We start from the raw sequence: 20643 nt of genomic DNA on the forward strand, positions 1-20643 counted from the left end.
AATAATCACGTTTTTACAGTCCCGTGGTCTCAGCCTCAGATACTTATCAAATCAAAGCTCATGTAGAAACAAACAAATGAACAAAATATTTTTTTCTTCATTTCTGTCAAAAAGTGCTGTACGAAACGTTTCCAGCGGTTAGTATCATAGTTGCTAGGCAACCTGGGCAGCGAGACGGCGGCTAGACCGTCCCATTTCACAAGCCTCGCACTTCCGGCCTTAGCGGTCTTTGAGTACGCGGCCCTTGTGGACCTTTAAGGCTGAAGACCCAGAATTGGGATAGAGCCATAGTGTCGATATGCTAGAGAACATGAGATTGAAAAGCCTGTGATATGTGAACGATTGTGTAACTAGCTTATAATGGAGATACAGAGAAAACTTGATTTGATGAATTCCCAAATAAAAAACATATGTTCCTATTAACACGGACACATCAACATAGTTTCAAATTTGAATGGTTTCTGATAGCTGACACATCACAAAGTATTCCTACACAGTATTTTATTTCGACACCTGCGACCGGAAGTACTGCTATTTGTTTGCGATATACAATCGCTCAAGACACCGCCATCCTTTTCAAGCTAACGAACACTGCCTCGCAATCATACACCACCTAATGGTAGGTTTGACTTAATTCTAATAACAACAGTACAAAGTTCCAGTAGAAAGTTAACGCTAGCAGCTCGAAGCCAAGTGCTCATTAGCTAAGATTAGCTTTCATGTGCTTTTGTGGTGTTTTTGCTAACTTTACTTTGCTTTCCATTAGTCAAAGCTAATAAGCAAGCGAACCATAGCAATTTAAGTCGGTTTAAACGAACCAAACACGTTCTGGGCGTTACAGTTACGAGCACTTTCCATGCTACATACTAATTGCATTATTATATTGCTAATTGCTAAGCTAATACAGTTAAGCGGGTTAATGCTATCTGTGCCTGGAACTTGACGCCGGTTGCCTGACAACAGTAAATTAAAGTGATAGAACCGACTTGCAAGCGAAGCGGTGTGTGCTGCAGTTCATATCAGTGACGGCCGTGACGCACTGAACCCTGTATAACATACATTTTTATCATTTGTTCTCGCTGCAGTGAGCTCTCTGTAAGCTCACTGTAAGGAGGATTAAGTTGTTGTTTCCAGCTCGGTTGTGTAACTTCGCCGGATGGAGATGGACGACGAGCTGGAGAACTTCATCATGGAACGCAAGGCGAGGGTGGCAGAGGATAAAGCCTGTTTAGAACAAGACCCCCCATACATGGAAATGAAGGTGGGTTAGAAATAGATAATTTTCAAGGCAGACCTTTTGATAAACGTCTGAAAAACAACACCGTTTTAGACCAAATAAGAAGTTTATTGAAGTTAAACTTTAGCCGCCCTCTTTGCCGTTATATGCTGTAAGTAAGAAGTAATGTGGATCTTCTTTTCCTTCTGACTGACAGGCAAAACCCTACCGAGGCTACGGGTCTACTGCTAAGGAGAACATCCCTCCTAAGTCAAAAGCACAGGGAAGAGGTATAGATCCTGGCCACAATTTGTCACATCAGTTCATACTTTAAGTTAAATATTATTTAAGTATTTCACTTGTCACTTGAGATTTGTTTTGGTTTAAAATGGAGCACTGTAACAAAAAATAATTTCCCCCAGGGATCAATAAAGTATTCTGATTCTGATTCTGATAACACTGTTTACCTTCTGTCTCTATGAAATGTTGATGTGTTTTCAGAGGAGAGCTGCAGTGTGGGTCTCCCCCTTGGTGTGGAGTACGAGAGGAAGAAACAGAGGCTGCAGCACGAGCTTCGTATGGACTACAGGCGCTACATGACTCGGGTGACTGTCACACACTGCTCTGTTTATGTGTGTGTGTGTGACACTGTAGCGAGTTTGAGTTTTCAATCTATATGTGTCAGATCCTTATTCTAAACTTATACTTTTATGCTGCAAGTTAGCTATCACTTGTCTCAGGTTTACAAAAAAATTACATATCTTTTTCATTTTCTGAGAATTCTTCGGGTATCAAACTGCTTCCATTCTATAAATTGTTGGGGTTTAGTAGACCCAAACATCACAGTTTGCCACAATTCATCCAGCACTATCATCACAGCCTAAAGAGAGCTGCTAGCATCTCTGAGGCTGAGTTAGACTTCTGTGGGGAATCTTTGTAGATATTACTGATGTAAGTGGCTGAAATTGTTGTTGGCATTTATGCTTGTGTGTGCTGCATTATGGGTTAAGTACATTGTGATTGTGTTTTATACATGATGCCAGCCGATAGCTACAAATAAAATGCTGGGACTTTCCCCCCACCTGGGTCCCAACTCGTTGTCATTTTCCTTTTTTTTCGAGTTTGTCCACTTCTTTGTGGATATCCTCACATCCATTCCTATATCAGTCCCCTCTAGCAATTTGCTAACATTTGTGAGGCCTTAGATTGATCCTCGACATGTAGTTACATTTCCAAGGAGGTGCACTTTAGTTACAATGTAGGGTTTCAGTTGGCTTTGCGGTTACAACGTAGCAATATCATGAATTTCCCGCTTAAGTATAAATCTCCAGTAAGGAGGCAAATTTCACCAACTGACCAGGTCACACCTTTAGATGTGTGTGACTGTGCTGAGTGGGGTTTTTCTCTCCATCGTGGAAAAGTTTGCTGGGTATAGGATTTAGAATAAAATGGAGCATTGTTTCTTTGCAGTTTATTGGTGAGAAACTGTTCAATAAACTACATTTTTTTTTAGACATAGTTCTGAGAGAGATTGCAGACAGATTTCCGTGGCGGTGGCTCGGGAGGTAGGACAGATCCTCTAATCGGACGGTTGGTGATTCGATGTCTTCCTTTTGGCAAAATACTGAATTCCACTGAACCCCCAAAGTGTGAATGTGATGTTAGATAGAAAGCACTTGGTAACATTGGGTGAATGAGGCATATTGTATAAAGCGCTCGTCATGCTGTGTCACAAATATGACAAAGCTGTGTGGCAATTGAAAGACAGTCAGGAATAAGAAACATAGAAACCCAACTGAACATGTGCTCGGCCTGTTTATGTTGCTAATCCTGTGTTAATGAAGTAAAAAATAAGACAAAGGTTTCAGTTGTTCTCCATGTAATACAGTGACACACATGAAATATTACACACTCTACTGTAAACATCAGCGTTGTTGCGTACCTATCTGTACACCTGAGGTCGCAGCTCTAGCATCAAAGCCAGTTTTTAGATTCTAGCTACAGTCTGCTCATTAGGTTTACACCACCTGTTTCATCTCTGCTTTTATTTTATGTTACAGAAAAACCAGTTTGAACGTGTTGAGACTGCAGGACCATTACTCCAGTTCAATAACAGGAGGCCTGTCAAGGTAAATGCCTTAATGTCTTTTATGATTTTAATATATTTAAAGATTAGATGCTTGGCCGAACAGAATGGCTGCTAAAGTGGATGGTAGATGACAACAGTCCTGCTGAAAAGAATTTTCTCATTTGTTCATTTGGAATAAAACACTTTTATTTACCAAAACACTATAAACACAAAAGACTATAAACACAGTTAAGATGCACTGTGAAAGAGCCCACACATGTTTTCATCAGTGATTCTCAATCCGGGCGACTCTTAGTGGAGCGGTTACTTGTGATGTTACCAGATGTTACATAAGCCATTGTCCTGCATGAATCAACATGTGATTGTTGGGAGGATCATGTTGTGGCAGTGCTGAAGCTGTCCTTTTTCACATGCAGGATGCAGCAGTAGAATGTCTGCTTGCTGGCACTATCTGTCGCTGGTACAGTCACACCTCAAACAGACATTTTCCTTCCTACGTAAAACTCTGTTGGCTCAGAGCTTCAGTGTGTGTATAAAAGATGGAGACACCTCAATATGTGCACAAACACCATGTGAATGTCAGTAAAGACTAAAGTTAAAAACTAAGCTAAAACAATAGATCAGCGATTGACGTAGAAAGCTAAACACATCGAGTAAACTGTTGCAACAATAAAGGCTTTCATCTAACTTTATAAGCAATTTAAAGCTGTAAACTTTGAAACAGCACTACTCCAAGTGATACTCGTACAAATGCAGTAGTGACAGCTTGACAGTCCATTAATCCACTCTGATGTGATAATGAAAGACTGTAACATCTAATGTCAGATCAGACAGTAGCTTTGTTACTGTACTTGATTTCATCTAACATGACAAAACAAGCACGGTGGTTCGCGCACATGCCGCACAAGAAGGCCCTGAGTTCAATTTCACCATCAGGCCGGGGTCTTTCTGTGTGGAGTTTGCATGTTCTCCCCGTGTTTGTGTGGGTTCTCCCCGGGTACTCCGGCTTCCTCCCACTGTCCAAAGACATGCAGTTTGTTGGGTTAGGTTAATTGATTAATCTAAATTGCCCATAGGTGTGAATGTGAGTGCGCATGGTTGTCTGTCTCTGTGTGTTAGCCCTGCGACAGACTGGCGACCTGTCCAGGGTGCACCCTGGGTGTGCCTTATGATAGCTGGGATAGGCTCCAGCACCCCCCACGACCCCGAAAAGGATAAGTGGATGGATGGATGACAGAACAAAGGCAGCCTCTTTCTTTCTAGTGATCTCTGTTTATTTCTTCAATGTTGCCTTGTTATGATGGTGTGTCCTTTAGCCACGCCTGTCTGTGCTCAAACAGAAGGATGTAGCCACTCTAACAGAGGAGAGCAGGACGCTACACAGGCCTCTGTGCCTAGCTGAGGATGAAGAGAGGCAGTCGCCAGCGCTCTTCAGGCATCGAGACAGGCTGGGGAGGCCAACGGACCAGGAGTCAGAGGGAGAGGAGTGTAAAGATGAAGTGGAGCTGATTGAAGGCACAAGACGTATGGCAGTTAATGGCAATTATGAGAAGAGACGACCTACAAAGACCGATGGCAGGTAGAAGATTTTGTTTTTGTAGTGTTGATTTATGTGTTTATGATAAAAGTAGTGTTAAAGATAGTGACTTCTTTCTCCCTCATTTTATTTGTGTGTTTAGGGAAGATTCAGCTAGTGTTACCAGAGATGGACAGACATCCAGAGTGCGGAACAAATCTGCAGATGCTGAGTTTGCCACTGGCCTTTTAATAGGTAAAAAGACTTCCCGTGAGCAGCTCAAAAAACATCATTTGTGTTAAAACAGCTGAACATACAGTTACAAACTTATGAACCCTTTAAATGTGGAAAAGAATTGGGAAAATGAATTCAAGGTTTCAGATGTGGTCCCGTGTTTTCAGGAACAGTTGATACACATGAGGCTTTGCAGAGGAGGAAGGAGCGCTACCGACAGGAGCTGCAGGAGCAGATAGCTGAGCAGCACCGCAACAAGAAGAGGTGCGTCTTTATTTATGGTGCTTACTAGAAGCCCTAAATATTTCACCACTTAGCACTTAGTTATGACTTGCAGTGGCTGCAGAAATGGATACAAATTTGTCTTTGTTTCAGGGAAAAATATTTCGAGTTGAAAGTCGCAGCAACAGGAATAAATGACCCTGAGAAACAGGTCAGCTTACAGCTCATAAGCCACTCTCCTTTGCTCTGAGAATGTTTACACTGTGCAGGATATTTATCAGCTGTTTCTTTATCCAGCCGGACCGAATCAGACAGTTTGGACTGAGCAGAAGAAAAGGTGCCCAGGTGTCAGATCCTGTAACCACAGGTGATAGATCATCATCAAGTGCTCTACCTGACATCGAGAAGATTGGTGCTAGAGAGAGGGAAATGCCTCCCCTCGGGCAGGCTCACGTGGCCTTCCCGTCCCCTTTGCTGGAGTATAGCTCTGCCCTGGGCTTAGGTGGAAGTGGTCTGCCTCCCAACAGCAAGCCTGCCAACCCTGTGACGTCCATGGACATCCCTAGGTAGTAATACGAAACTTTACATCAGTTACAGTCTGAATGATTTCATAATGCAACACTTAAGATTAGGACAGGAGGCAACACTTGAGCAGCAAGTTGGTTGACAGTTTGACAGTGGAGCCAAATATGTCTGCATTGTTTTCATAACGAAATCAGTTAATAATAGCAATGATGTCATACTGCAGGACATGTTTAAATGAACTGAATGCAGCTGTGGAAGAGTAAACAGTATATAATGGCTCATGTCAGTGAGATCAAACAGTAATGATAATACAGCGTTTTGTTTTGGGAATCAGTGTCCAGTACGTGTTTGTGTGTTGAGAATCTGGATCCAGCAGAATTGACAAACACTGTAGTTAACGTTGCTCAATATAAAGATGTATATCGGATGACGATATGAAAACATCTATCGTCTCATATTATACGCTATCGTTTGTTTCGTGGTGTCACAAAAGAAACCGTTTACGGCAAATCTTTCCATCATTTTGATGGTCACTGTAGAATTTGTTGAAGTTCTCCCTTTTTTTATATTTAATGTAACCACACTACAGACGGACAAGCGACTGTTTTTATGCGTTGTCGTTAGCAACAACGATCGCGTGGCTCCACAATCCGCATGTTTATTTTCCACATAAACCTTTCACAATAAAGTTGAAGATTTGAGATTTTTCAAAATAAACAGAATCATGTGAAATAGTATGCAGAGTGTTTACGGATGAGAGGCCAAAAAACCCCCCCAAAAACCTTAGAGCAGGCTTTTCCCCGCAGCACGCCTTGTAATAAATAGTCACAAAGAAAACTGCGGCCATTTCATCTTATGTAACTCCAGGTACACGACGCCCAGCTGAAAACACTTTGCAAGTCGAGTTGCCTGAGATTCATAGAGTTTACAGAAAATATAAAATTTTTGTGATACATATCGTTGTCGGGACGATAAATATGAGATTTTGGTCATATTGCACGGCCCTAGCTGCAGTTAATGAAAAGGACCTTAAAGAGAAACTAGAATGATTAACCGTTGCAGGGCTTCATGAACCCTTTAAAGACACTTAAAAAAACACTAACTAGTCACAGTCCCAGCTGAATCCAGAAATTCATTCAGGATTGAATATTTATTTAGTTACAAATCACATGTTTTGAAATGGTTCCTCCCCAGACATCCTCTGTTTCATCCCCGCCCACCTCCTTCAGTGAGTGATGCATACAGAAGCCCCTACGTAGAGCCACATCACTACGCCAACAGAAGCATGCTTGATCCAAACATGGCCTACTGTAAGTCCGGGTCTCTGTTACATGGGAGTAAAAACACTTTCTGGTCTACATTACAAAACCTGATCTGAGTATAATTGGTATATTAGACAGGTGTTCTACTTTTAGTTTATTATGTGATTGATTTTCTTTCAGACGGGCACATGCCTGCTCCTGGTGCTGGCTTTCCCACGCCCTACTGGAATGTCCCACCAGGGGAAGCCGTGCCCAGCCAGCTTGGTAACCACAGCCCTCAGAGCCAGCACAGTGGCAGCAGCTTTCCTGAGCCTCCTATGCAGTAAATATCTACTCTTACAGTTTTCTAGAAGACAAGATGGCAGTAATTATATCTGTTATACCTGCACGCACACAGTCATGTTAGTGAATCCTGCCCAGGCCAAGTAAACTCATTATAGTTTCCAACAGAATGGTAAGAACGTGGCTTTAACTCCTGTTTGTGTTTGCTGTAAGACATGGTAGTAAGACACACCAACCAAAGTGCTCATCGGGTCTCAACTACTCTAACAGGCCCAGCAACGAGACGGCTACTGAACCATCGCATGCCTACATGTTCCCTTCAGAGAGATCCAGATCAGCCAGGGAAAGGATTTTGAGCTACAGGGATGCTCTGAAACAACAGGTAGGTGAGATAAAAGGAACCCTTTTCTTTGTGCTGCCACCACCCAAAGAACTTAAATTTTGTTGGTGCTCGTGATACAGCAAATCTAGTAACAACAGTGTTAAAGTATAAGCACAGAAGAATGTCGATGGATGTGGATTTGATTTATATGATTAAGGGGGGGGGGGGGGCTTTAAATCACCAGAGAAGCATTCAGCACCGTTGATATTTAAAGGTGAATAAATTTGGCCATCACGGACGTTTGTGGTGATGATGTTGCTGGGCTCCTCCTTTGTTATTTGACTGAAAACAGTATTGGTAGAGAGTTGAAGGTAATGAAATTTCACTGCATCCTAGTGTGTGATGTGTTGACAGGAAGCTTCCAGGAGTGGAAACGGTGAGCTTTACAGCAAGGTAAAATGGATAAGGCTCCCTGTAAGTTATCTGGAATCAAAAATCCTTCTCATGTATTAGTCGAGTTGGCTGTAGAAGTAATTCTGAGATCCTCCTCTGTTCAGTTACTTCATAACCAAATCCCACCCTGACCCCTTTTATTGTGAAAATCCTCTTTCCATCTGCTTAGCGTGCATTTTCCCCTGGTCTTCTCTTTAGCATACAAGATCACTGCAGACTCCCTAAAATGTTTTCCAGGTAGTTCGTCGCTGTGCTTTGGTTCCTTGTCGTTCTGGTGCAGTAATAACTTAATTCTTCTGCTTTTTTTGGTTCCATATTTGCAGCTCATGTTTGAAAGCTTCTGATAAACTGAGCTGAAATGTGAAAACTGGAACAAATGAAGTCAACACAAGATATTCAGTTTTACTTTTGTTTTGTTTTTTTAAATGTTTTTGAATTTATATAATAGGCATCTTGACACATTTAATGAGAAAACGGTGGTAACATTCATCACTGAGGCTTACTGTTTTCATCAATTGGACAGATAGTTGTGGTGAAAATAGAACATTTCACAGTGTCTTGGGAACATAGTTGTTGATCGCTGACATTTGATGAGTGTTGAATAAACCGAGAAATACTGTTTGTTAGATCCAGGAGCAACAGGAGCGGAGGCGTCAGGAGAGGGAGGACAGGGAGCGTTACGAGGCTCAGCTGGAGGCTGACATGAAGAACCACCAGCCCTGGGGGAGAGGTGGAGGAGGAGCGCCGCTGAGGGACAGCACTGGAAATCTCATTGGTATGTCCCGCTTTGTACCGTCTTTTTATAGTATGCAGCATGTAACGAATTCAGAGGAGCTGTTCTAACTTAGCCTGCCTGACTCTGCAGCTGATCTCAGTCAGATGCACAAGCTGAACAAGGAGGCGTACAGCAACCCGGAGCAGCGGCAGAGGAGAGCCACAGCTGCTGCGGCAGCCAGCCGGACTGAGCACCTGGACCCCAATGAGAGGGTTTCTGGTAGTGTGGCATCCATAGCACTAGAAATATGACTTTGCTTTATTTAGCTTTTGTTTGCTATCAGATTATTGGTGACACCACAGCCATAAAACACAAAGAAAACTGGCTAAAACTGGCTGTTACTTCAATGTTCAGAAACTGGCATCTCCACCGAGTAGCATATCAGAATATCCAGAAACAACAGCATTGAGACTGATACGTTTATTTTGAAAGATCTGTTTCATGTTTTGTAGGTTTCACCCATGTACAAACCCCACAGTTTGCCAGAGGCAAAGTATTTGCCAGCCAGCCCACAGAGCAACAGCTCCAGGAGCAGGACAAGTACAAAGCTTACCTCAAACAGCAGGTAAAAGGCTACGCAGCTGGGGGCATTTCTCCTGTCGGTATTATATGCTACGCTGTCTTGTTGAAAATCGCTGGTTTAGTTCTTTATCAGCCTGCATTTGTTTGCAGATCGAGGAAAAAATGCATAAAAGGGCAGAGGAGAGAGAACGAATCAGGCTGGAGGAAGAGAAGGAGGAGAAGAGGCTGGCAGAGCAGAGGGCTCGCATCCAGAGGGAGTACGAGGAGGAGCAAGAGAGGAAGAAACGAAAGGAAATGGAGGTGAGAAACTAAAATCTGACGGATAGAAAGGCTTCGATTTGATTCGACTCGACTCGATTGGTAATTTGTTTCAATCGAATCGAAGGCTTCATCTCTGACTTAGGCTACGTTCACACTGCAGGCGAAAGTGCATCAAATCCAACTTTTCTGACCCTATGCAACCCATATCCGATCATGGTATGACAGTGTGAATGGCACAAAACCGATCTGGGTCACTTCTGTATGTGTTACTGAAGACGATACATATCTGCTGTTTGAATGGTCATGTTGCATTAAATCCGTCACTGATACAAGACAGACGCCAATTATCAGCGCCGGAGAAGACATCGGGAACGCTTCCTGGCCATCCAGTGAAACTGTTGGGAAGACAACGTTGGAGAAACATGAACATTTTATTTGTACTGTATAATCTACAGATTCTGACAAATCTGCAACTATCCTTTGAAGCACCGCTCCTCTCTAAAACAGCAATAAGGATCATTATTAGGCCAAATGTAAGTAACAAAATAACTTTATAACTTAAAGCAAAATTGGGAAATGTAAAGTCCGAAGTCTTTATATTAAGGGCCATCAGTCAAACAATACTGTTTGCTCTGAGTCTAAACAGAGCGTGTTGTGTGTGACGTCTTCTTTTGCGCATGCGGCCGCTTTGAGGGCCGTGAACCGTTCACACTAGAGCGCGTTTGCTGTCACATTTTATTTGTTGTGTGAACAAGCAGAAAAAAAAATTGGATTTGAGCATTAAGACATGCAGTGTGAACGTAGCCAAAGTCACTTTGAGTACTTTGGCAGGTGTTTTTATGCCTGTCTGTCGACCGATCTTTTCTGTGCAAGATGTAGTCATGAAACTGTGCAGATGTGTAGCTGAATTTAAAATCAGGGTTGAGTCCAGAGATGGGCGTTGGCCAACCCCTACAGAGTGAACACGCATGTAGTAACAAGTGCACACAGGTTGGACTGTAAATCATGTTGCTGGGGATTGCGGATGTTGTGATGGTTTCTAATTATAACACATTGCAAGTCTTTCTCATTTCCCTAAATCTTTGTCTTGTGCACTTCCTCTAATATTTTTTCTTTCTCTCAGCAAAAGGCCAAGAATGAGGAGCTGATTCAGCTGGCTGAACAGAGGAAGAAGGAAGCTGAGAGGATAAAGAAGGAAGCAGAGGAGAAGGAGAGTGCGATACTGAGGAGACAGTATGAGATAGAGAGACAGGCACGGGTGGAAGAGGTCAGTTCACAGATGTACAGCTGTGTCACGCTGTCCATCTTTTGACTTGATGCCTACTTAATAATCCAGGTAACAAAATCCCAGAAAGCAAATTGTCCCAATCATTAATCACTAAGAGTACTGATCACAGAAAGCTGTGGAATGGCTGAAATCACAGGATTGTAACATAGTGAAAGATACATTTTCGCCCCCTCGGTGGGTCAGAGACGGTCATTCCCTTTTCACATAAATGGTCTTCATGACTCTGTGATCCTGCTTCAGTGATGAACTTATACACCTGGACAGAGACGGAGTCACTATGAGCTGGTAAATAGGCGGCTGAGTCCTGGCGTGATGAGGTAGCTCTTCTGCTCAGCCAGAAGTTGTTCGGTTTTCAATGCTTTGGCACTTGAACCCCAGGGTTAGTATCTCAGGTGTTTGTGTGTGTTGGAAAGTGCTCAGGCACGTATAGATTGGGTGATTGAGAAAGTGCTTTGAGTGTTTAAGTTGAGCAGAACGATAAATACCAGTCCAGTTACTATACTGGTCTTTGTTTTGAGGGACGCGATCCTCGAGGTTGGATCTCCCCGAGTCCAGATGAACAAAATGAACTCCATTGCTCACTTTTGTTAACTGTTTACACTTATTGTGAAACACAATTTGTAGTACTGTCAGGGTTAAAGTCAGTTTATACAAGGAACAGAAGTATGAGATGCGAAGCAGACATCTGATGTTCAGGAATAAAAGTCATCATCCTCCATGTGACCAAATGTCTGCTCAGGTGTTGTATTTATGTTTCATATTTCAAGACACACATAACTACAAAGACTGTAACCAGTGACCAGCTGACCACCAGTGTTGGGAAGGTTACTTTTAAAATGTATTCCATTACAGAATACAGAATACATGCCCCAAAATGTATTCTGTAACGTATTCCGTTACGTTACTCAATGACAGTAACGTATTCTGAATACTTTGGATTACTTAATATATTATCATGCTTTTTACAACAACGTGAATGTACTATTGCTGTGTGATTTATTACTATTACTGAAGGTCCGCGACTCCGAACTGTAGTAAAGGGACCTCTGACTAATACGGCGGGGTCCCTGTCGGCTTGTAGCCGAAAAATAGCTTTACTTTGTTGTGTGGGTCAACTTTTCTTGCGAGAGACAGAGAGAGACGTTGAAAGGCTGCTCCAACGGAACTTATTGTTTTCGGAGGAAAACACGAAAACGGTGTACAGTCGAGTCTTAATAGCTTACTTACAACTGGGCTCGTCAGGCACTCTTCTTGGCTGAAGTGGTTATTATTATATTTACATGCTTCCAGCTCCCGTTTTTCCTCGATGACAACTCCTACCTTTCCACTCCCCTTTTTCTCCCTCCTCGCGCTCACAGACTCATAACGTGTATGGCAGTCCATTCTCCCTGCAACACGGACTACACTGCCCATGATGCTACATTCTTTAGAGCTATGCTTGTAGCATTCTGCCTGTTAGCTTAGCACAACAACAACAACAACAAGGCGCTCTCTCACCCAAATCAAAATCAAATCAAATCACTTTTATTGTCACATCACATGTGCAGGTACATTGGTACAGCACATGTGAGTGAAATTCTTGTGTGCGAGCTTCACAAGCAACAGAGTTGTGCAAAATACAATAATGGCTACATCTGAAACTAATAAATATATGTACTATATATAATAGTATATGTATTTCTGGATGTGTATACTAAATATTTTTCTACGTGTGTGTGTGTGTGTGTGTACACATATTTTACAAATTAAATAGAGTAAACAATAAGTAGAATATTTAAAATAAATAAAATAAAATATACAGAGTGAGACATGTGCAAAACAGTGGCATTACTGTACAGTATGGAAACACACTGTCGCAGAGAGAGAGAGCGTCACCCTGTAACCATGGCAACCGTAACGCTGCCGCCTGGAACGAAAGAACGTAGCTGTCAAACAAAACCCAAACAGTCCTGACCCGCGACAAAATGAAACAGGAAAGTACCGCAGTGTAATCCATTTATTTCAACAAAGTAACTGTATTCTGAATACCACCTTTTTAAACGGTAACTGTAACGGAATACAGTTACTCATATTTTGTATTTTAAATACGTAACGGCGGTACATGTATTCCGTTACTCCCCAACACTGCTGACCACCAACATACAAATACTGTATGTGTCTGTGTGTTCACTTGAATTATTTGAAGACACCCCTTCATTATTTTGATCCAAAGACCAAACAGTGCCACTATTTGGTTTATCCCTTCCCACACCAGCGGAGTTGAGCTACCGTGCATGGTGCTGGTGTGAGCACTGGGAGCAATTAGTTGGGGTTCAATGTTTTGTCCAAGGACACTCTGACAGATGGACAAGCCTGTCAGCCCTGTGGTTACTGGGCCACCTACCTCCTGAACGACAGCTGCTTCTTTTAATTTCTTTCCTTTGATTAGCTTTCAAGATGAAAATGGCCGTCGCTGATTCCACTCAGGACACTCTCACTCAGTTCAGATCACTTCAGTCCTGCTTTATTGGCATGATGGTTTCTGAAAAAGATATTCTCAAAGCACCAAAATACTATTAACAGCAGAGCAATATAAACATGATGATGTGGAAAAAAATAAAATGAAACAGTTTTTATATCAATATGTTTGATTAAATAGAGCACACAGATTAATTCACAAAGGTGTGTGTGTGTGTGTGTGTGTGTGTGTGTGTGTGTGTGTGTGTGTGTGTGTGTGTGTGTGTGTGTGTGTGTGTGTGTGTGTGTGTGTTCAATCGTGTTCTTAGGTCAAGATGAAGGTAGTCACCATTTGTAGGGACTCCTTCTCTTGTAGCTACACTGCTATACCCTTCTTCCAAATATTCTGAACAATAAGTTTCAAATAATCAGTTGGCTTATATTAACTGTAGTATTTTAAAGTTTTATGTAGTAAATCACAAGCTGTGTGTCTTCAGGTCTACAGGGAACCCTCACCTCCAATCCCCACTCTGCAGAAGAAACGTGGCCTTCACCAGTATACCCCCAGACCTCCCACTGCTGACAGCCAACACTCTACAGTCCCATCGTCTGTAAGTCTCTTACACTCACTTCCATTAGTCTGACAGCATCTTGAGGTTGGTTTATCTTATGTGAACATGTTTGAGGGTTGAATGCACCCAGAGGTTTTTTGTAAAAGTTGTTATGCTAATGTTACTCATCCAGACTGAGTAACACTTTCTGTGTAAGTTTCAGTCTGTTGCACATGTACACATTTATTTCATGTCTCTTATGCATAGCTTTTCAGAGTTACTCAGGTCACAGTTAGCCGGTGCTAACTACCTGCAACAAGTCTTTTCTACAAGTGTTTGCACAGATCACATCTGTACTGTGATGAATGATGATGTGAAAGGCATTAAAGTCAAGACTCAATGACAGAATGTTACCAGCAGTGTTTTGTATTTAATATTTGAAAGGCTTAAACACAGGCTACTATAGCTGCACTGTTTTTAAGACTTTTCTTGGTCCAGTTTATTTAAAAGTTAGAAAATGTTTAATTTATTTCTCTGTAATAGAATATTTTCTGCTAAAATCCTTTGTGAATTAATCTTTTTGTTTTTAAGGAGCGGTCTCTGTCCGGTCTGCAGTCCCCTCCCGTCCCTGCTTGTAGGAACCAGTTGCGAGCTGCAGGTACTGTGTGAGAGCAAACATAGACGCCTCTGATCATATCTGCAGGATCTTTGTGTTGGGCTCAGTCTCCCATAAACAGTGTTACATTTTCTTTGACACTTAGAGTGATCCGTCCTTTCTTATACATCGACTCGGCTGTGTTTCTTTACGTTTTGCTGGTGCTGAGAAGGGTAATGATATTGAAAACACTGTATCAGCTATAGACTGTGTGTGTTTTAGGAGACCGTTGCGATCTGTTCAGTGAGCTGTCAGCATTGCGTCGGCAGCTCCGCAATGAACAAAAACGCCTGGAGGGTGACCTGCAGCAGGCGGATTGGGAGGATTTAGACTCTCCTCTGAATAACAGGTAAAACACATTCATCACTCATGCTGTAACCTTTGGCATACTAATGGATGCATATACATTTACTGGACTTCATATTGGATGTAGCTGTGCATCAGTTAATGCACATTGCATACTTAGAGAAGAACACTTTTGGTGGTTACAATATGAAATATCTGTGTTTGTCGACAGCAGCTTTGCAGGCTTTTGCTTTCATGTTGTCACCAGGAGACTGTTACAGATTGCTCTTAGTTGTGCTGTTGTTGGTCCTTCAGAAAGACGTGGAGAAGAGTGAAGTTAGCAAGTGAAACTGAGTGTTTAATACACACTATCATTCACATTGAGCTACAATACCAGTAAAAGTTTTGTTACACCTTCTTTTTTAATGGTTTTATTTTCATGACTGTTTATGTTGCAGATTCTCACTGAAGGCATCAAAGCTATGAATGAGCACATGGAATTATGTAGTAAATAAAAAATTGTGAAATAACTCAAAAAATGTTTGATATTTTAGATTCTTTAAAGCAGCCGCCCTTTGCTTTGCTTACAGCTTTGCTCACTCTTGGCATTCTCTCCATGAGCTTCATGAGGTCGTCGCCTGAAATGGTTTTCCAACAGTCTTGAAGGAATTCCCATAGATGCTGAGCGCTTGTTGGTCCTTTTTCCTTCACTCTGCGCTCCATCTCATCCCAAACCATCTGCACTGGGTTTAGGTCAGGTGACTGTGGACGCAAGGCCATCAGGCGCCAGCACTCCAGCACTCTCCTTCTCGGTCACACAGTCTGGAGGTGTGTTTGGGGTCATTGTGCTGTTGAAAAATAAATGATGGTCCAAGTAAATGCAAACTTGATGGGATGGCATGTTGCTACTGGATGTTGTGGTAGCCATGCTGCTTCAGTCTGCCTTCAATTCTGAGTAAATCCCCAAAAGTGTCACCAGCAAAGCCCCCCCACACCATCACCACCTCCTCCATGCTTCACAGTGGGAACCATGCATGTAGAAACCAACGTTCACCTTTCTGTGTCGCACAAAGACACAAGACGGATGGAACCAAAGATCTCAATTTTGTCTCATCAGACCAAAGCACAGATGTCCACTGGTCTAATGTCCACTCCTTGTGTTTGTCTTGGTCCAGACAAATCTCTTCTGCTTGTTACTTTTCCTTAGTTGTTGTTTCTTAGCAGCTATTTGACCATAAAGGCTCCTCTGAACAGCTGATGTAGAGATGTGTCTGCTACTGGAGCTCTGTGTGGCATTTATCTGGGCTCTAATCTGAGCTGCTGTTAACTTGTGATTTCTGAGGCTGGTGACTCGGATGAATGTATCCTCAGCAGCAGAGGGACTCTTGGTCTTCCTTTCCTGGGGCGTCCTCATGTGAGACAGTTTCATTGTAGAGCTTGATGGTTTTTGCGGCTGCACTTGGGGACACATTCAAAGTTTTAGAAATTTTCCGCACTGACTGACCTTCAGTTCTTAAAGTAATGATGGACTGTCGTTTGTCTTTACTTAGCTGATTGGTTCCCGCTTGTGTGGGAAAATTCTAGCAGATGAGCAGTTACTGAAATACTGAGAGCAGTTTGTCTGGCACCAACAGCTATTCAATGTTCAAAGTGACCTAAACCACCTTTCCTTCCCTTTCTGATGTGATTGGCTGCCTGGGTATTTATGTTAACAACCTCTTGAAGAGATGCAAGTGGCTGTTAATGCTTTGTATAGTTGTGCTTGTACAGTCTTTTTGTATGTTTACAGTGTCTCACCTGTCCGTCTTCTCATTCTTCATTGTAGAACACACAACAGTTTCCCACTGACAAAAGTGGGCGGTGGGGTGGGTGGGAGTTGAGGAGATGAAATAAACAAACATCTGTGCAAGTGCAGACTTATTGAATTTAAAAATCAAACCAGCAGTCAGAAATAACCTCCATCTCGTCTCTCATTTGATCATAATGAGTCAGTGTGCCACTCTGCACACACGAGCATAAAGATCCAGACATGTTTGTGTTGGTATATGTGGAGATGCAACATGAAATTACAGTGAGGCAGACTACATGTAGCTGAATGACTCAATCATGGAAATGAGCTAAAAAGCTTGGCGACCTACTGCTTATCGCTTTGACCATCGTTGATCCTTGGCATTGTCTAGCAGAACAAGCCAAACTCAGACAAAAGACTGATCTGCTCTTCCATAGAAACTGATATTTCTGTGCGTACACCTGTTTCCATTCCTCCAGGTATCGCGAGCGTGCTGTGGTGGATGTGTTTGATATGGCCAGGCTGAGGCTCCAGGCTCCAGTTCGTAGGCCTAACTCCAGATATACAGAGCCACGAAATTTGTTACGAATCCAGGACTCCCTTCAGCTCAAGTACAGAGGTAACACAGTGATCTCAAAGTGTTGACTGTACTCTATTAGTAACAACATTACTTCACTATTATATGTTTACATTTACTTCTAATGTGGTAGATGAAGAATCGAAGTTGGGCTCCAGTGAAGTTCCTAAACTAGAGGAAGTAGGTGGGACCAGCAGACGGAGGCGGGACTACAGGGATTCATATCACCAGTTGAGCAGCCAGAGGTCTACGGTCCAGGACGGTCAGACTATATTTCAATTACTTTTTTTACCCTGTTATTACTTTTCAACAGCCAAAGTGCCATCCATTGTTGATAATAAAGAATATCCTACTTGTGTTGCAGATTATTTCGACCTGTCCCCACCACAGCAAAATGATCTACTGGTGAGAAATAATGTTTAAGCTGCACAAAAATCCTGTGATTTGTACCGTATCCACCAGCTTGTAGTTATTAGAGTGGAACTGTGAAAAGAGCTGTGTGTATTTCAGAGGAGCGAGACCAGGGGATCTGCAAGAGGTTCTCTGCTGGAGTCAGAGAGTGCTTTCATTGGTAAGACATGGTGAAATAAAAGCATTTTACTGCTGGTGAAATCCACATTCTCCTTTTGAGTCATAGAGCTGCAGGCGTTTCACTGACTTCACAAGACCCGAGTCTTCATGGCAGACAGCCATCCCGAATTCTTTGAGCTGTTACAGTACTGACATCGCTTGTTCTCTGGATCACAAACATAATTTACCTCCTGCTTTGTTTGTTTGTGTTGTTTAGCTCATGCTGGAGAAGTATGACGCACACCTGAATGTATCTAACTTTTCAAGTTGAGAAAGTTTATTTCAGTGGGGCCAAACTGTATACTGCAAAATGACATCTGGAACTTTTTAATGTCGAGGATGCTTTAAGTGACGAGGATCACATAAAAAGTTGCAGCGATGTTTGAAATGACTGACTTTGGTTGTGTGTGTGTTAAGACCCTCTGGGCGATGGCTCGTCAGTGCTGCAAACCCCAGAACCCGAGAAGACTCGTCAGCTGTCGGCCCGGGAGAGGAGGAGGCTTTCCAGACAGTCACAGCGCCCACAGGTATTCTTCTTAAAAACCATCCGCGAGTCCTGGTCAAACACGAAGTTTATTTGCTGAAGTTTTAACTTTTTTCTTCCCTTTTTTCAGGAGCGAGCTGCTTCTGGCCACCCTGTTGGTCATCATGATGATTACTCCGGCCACGCAGTTACCAGACAGCGGCAGAATGAGGATGGGGAATGGGGAAACCGGAACAGGACGGGTCATCAGGCTCTCAGTCGTCGTGGCAACACAGCTGGTACGACTTCATATTTTTTTGTGTAAATATGTTTCTCGTTGTATAAAAGCCCAGACCAGCATTCAGACCATCTTCAGGATTATGAAGCTCAGGGTCTAATATATCGATCATTATAAAATTCTGCATTAGGATTTTTAATGGGTTTGAAGTTTGCTCGATTCAGTAAGTACAGCATCGTTCATGTAAACCTGCAAACTAACAATATATATTTAGCAAATATTTGTTCTTATATAAAGCATGCATTGTAGCAGTGAAGATGTGTGTTTTCTGTGTTCACTTGTTTTTCTTCAGCACCGCTGGATCTGTCTAACGACGACGACTCTCCTCCGCGGTTTTCTCTTCATAATCGTCAGGGGTCTATAGAAACCGATCGCTGGATACGGCCAGAAACATCAGACACGCTGAAGTGTTTAGACCGTGCGATCAGAAGGGAGCGGCTGGCAACGTAGCACCTTGTCTCCTAAGATTTGGAGGGTCCTTTTGATTTTGAGTGCATAAGTTCAAAGTTGGTTTTAATTTATTGCTTTGATTAAAGATAAATGTAAGTTACTGTCAAGGAAAAGATGTTTCTCTTTTTGCTTCTGTTGAAACCTCACAGTTGTAATCCAGTGTGGGAACCTTTGTGGTCTTTTACATGTAAATTATTGTTTTATTGAATCTATTTTTAAATAAATTATTTTTTACTTTTATGTACTGTGTTTTGGTTTGCTTCCTTTTACAAGACATATCATCGCTAAAGCAAATTGCTCTTTGCCTGTAATTTATGTTCATGTCAACAATTTTCCCTCAATTACTCAAAGGTTCAATTTTCTCCCTTTTCATTCATATTGCATGGCAAAATTAAGACTTCACTGCTGCATTTAAATGTGAATTACATATGCCAAGTCACACAAAGTAGCATCAAGTCATTAGGACAGCAATGTCACGATACTGGAATTTCAAATGCAATACTATTTTCAGTACCACAGAGAAGAATTTGATCCTGCAGCAACAGAAGTTATAGCAACCGAGACATATATTGAAAAGATTAACATATATTTTAAACAGATTTTCCCATGAGTTATAAGTTTGATCAAAATAAGTAATTTTCAGATTAAAATTTGATTATTTTGCAAATTTAGATAATTTTCTTGTATTGTCAGAGTAAAAATATTTTCATGTTTATTCATCCATCCATCCGCTTCCGCTTATCCTTTTCAGGGTCGCGGGGGGCGCTGGAGCCTATCCCAGCTGTCATAGGGCGAGAGGCAGGGTACACCCTGGACAGGTCGCCAGTCTGTCGCAGGGCCAACACACAGGGACAGACAACCATTCGCACTCTCATTCACTCGCACATTCACACCTAGTGGCAATTTGGATTATCCGATTAACCTATCCCCACAAGCTGCATGTCTTTGGACGGTGGGAGGAAGCCGGAGTACCCGGAGAGAACCCACGCAAACACGGGGAGAACATGCAAACTCCACACAGAAAGACCCCGGCCTGATGGTGGAATTGAACTCAGGACCTTCTTGCTGTGCGGCAACAGTGCTAACCACCGTGCCACCGTGCCATTTATTCATGTTTAATAAATTATTAAACAAATAATTAATTATTAAACATGAATAATTAATAAAGAAATAATTATTCATGTTTGATCTAACTGCAGTCAGCTAGTTGATATATTTTTAATGATAACAGATGGCTAATGTGGCTAATTGCTACATGGCTAATGCTAACATATTATGTATAAATTATGAACTTTTTTATGAATTACTTGTCCATTTTTAATATGTTTTTTGGGCAACAGATGGTAATTAGCCTTTGGCTATAATCTTGTATGTTTACATTCATGTAATTTCTTTTTTTAACATGCACTGTCCCAACTAAAATAAAAAAATAACGTGAGCACTGACCAGGTTAAATTTCATGATGGCTGTTTCATACTGCAGTGTTGCTGAAGCGTGAGCTATAATGACCATGAAAGTGTTCCTAAAGTGTTGGTCAGTGGTATCAATGTTAGCTACTTCAGCTGTGAACTAGCATTTTTGCTACATGTGCTATTCCAGAGC

The 20643-nt window shown here is 42.0% G+C and overlaps 1 protein-coding gene across 5 annotated transcripts; it reads left to right on the forward strand.

Moving 5' to 3' along the window:
- Positions 1-221: 221 nt before the first annotated feature.
- On the forward strand, positions 222-19281 carry LOC101484172 (centrosome and spindle pole associated protein 1). 5 transcript variants are annotated; one of them, XM_076890733.1, is made up of 29 exons: positions 224-619; positions 1086-1261; positions 1434-1506; positions 1718-1821; positions 3277-3345; positions 4622-4884; positions 4985-5076; positions 5223-5319; positions 5431-5488; positions 5575-5843; positions 6997-7112; positions 7245-7386; positions 7617-7728; positions 8083-8142; positions 8749-8896; positions 8987-9115; positions 9349-9461; positions 9569-9718; positions 10803-10946; positions 13901-14014; positions 14546-14612; positions 14832-14958; positions 17163-17302; positions 17394-17522; positions 17625-17665; positions 17771-17831; positions 18248-18357; positions 18445-18592; positions 18884-19281. In XM_076890733.1, exons 2-29 carry the CDS (start codon positions 1157-1159, stop codon positions 19039-19041), a joined length of 3339 nt encoding a protein of 1112 aa, XP_076746848.1. In that variant the 5' UTR covers positions 224-619; positions 1086-1156; the 3' UTR covers positions 19042-19281. The 5 variants fall into 5 exon arrangements, with proteins under 5 accessions (XP_076746856.1, XP_076746848.1, XP_024659986.1 ...); XM_024804218.2 differs by having other exon boundaries at positions 225-619; positions 8083-8121; XM_024804219.2 differs by having other exon boundaries at positions 225-619; positions 4646-4884.
- The last annotated feature ends 1362 nt before the right edge of the window (positions 19282-20643 follow it).

Source organism: Maylandia zebra, linkage group LG2 (assembly GCF_041146795.1).
Source record: "Maylandia zebra isolate NMK-2024a linkage group LG2, Mzebra_GT3a, whole genome shotgun sequence".
Taxonomy (NCBI): domain Eukaryota; kingdom Metazoa; phylum Chordata; class Actinopteri; order Cichliformes; family Cichlidae; genus Maylandia; species Maylandia zebra.

Bases quoted from the DNA above. Each gene is read 5' to 3' on its own strand.
- LOC101484172 (XM_076890733.1), top strand. From the start codon at position 1,157: ATGGAGATGGACGACGAGCTGGAGAACTTCATCATGGAACGCAAGGCG. The intron at 10,947-13,900 runs GTCAGTTCACAG...GTGTGTCTTCAG, and splicing joins GACAGGCACGGGTGGAAGAG to GTCTACAGGGAACCCTCACC. The intron at 17,303-17,393 runs GTAACACAGTGA...CTAATGTGGTAG, and splicing joins CCTTCAGCTCAAGTACAGAG to ATGAAGAATCGAAGTTGGGC.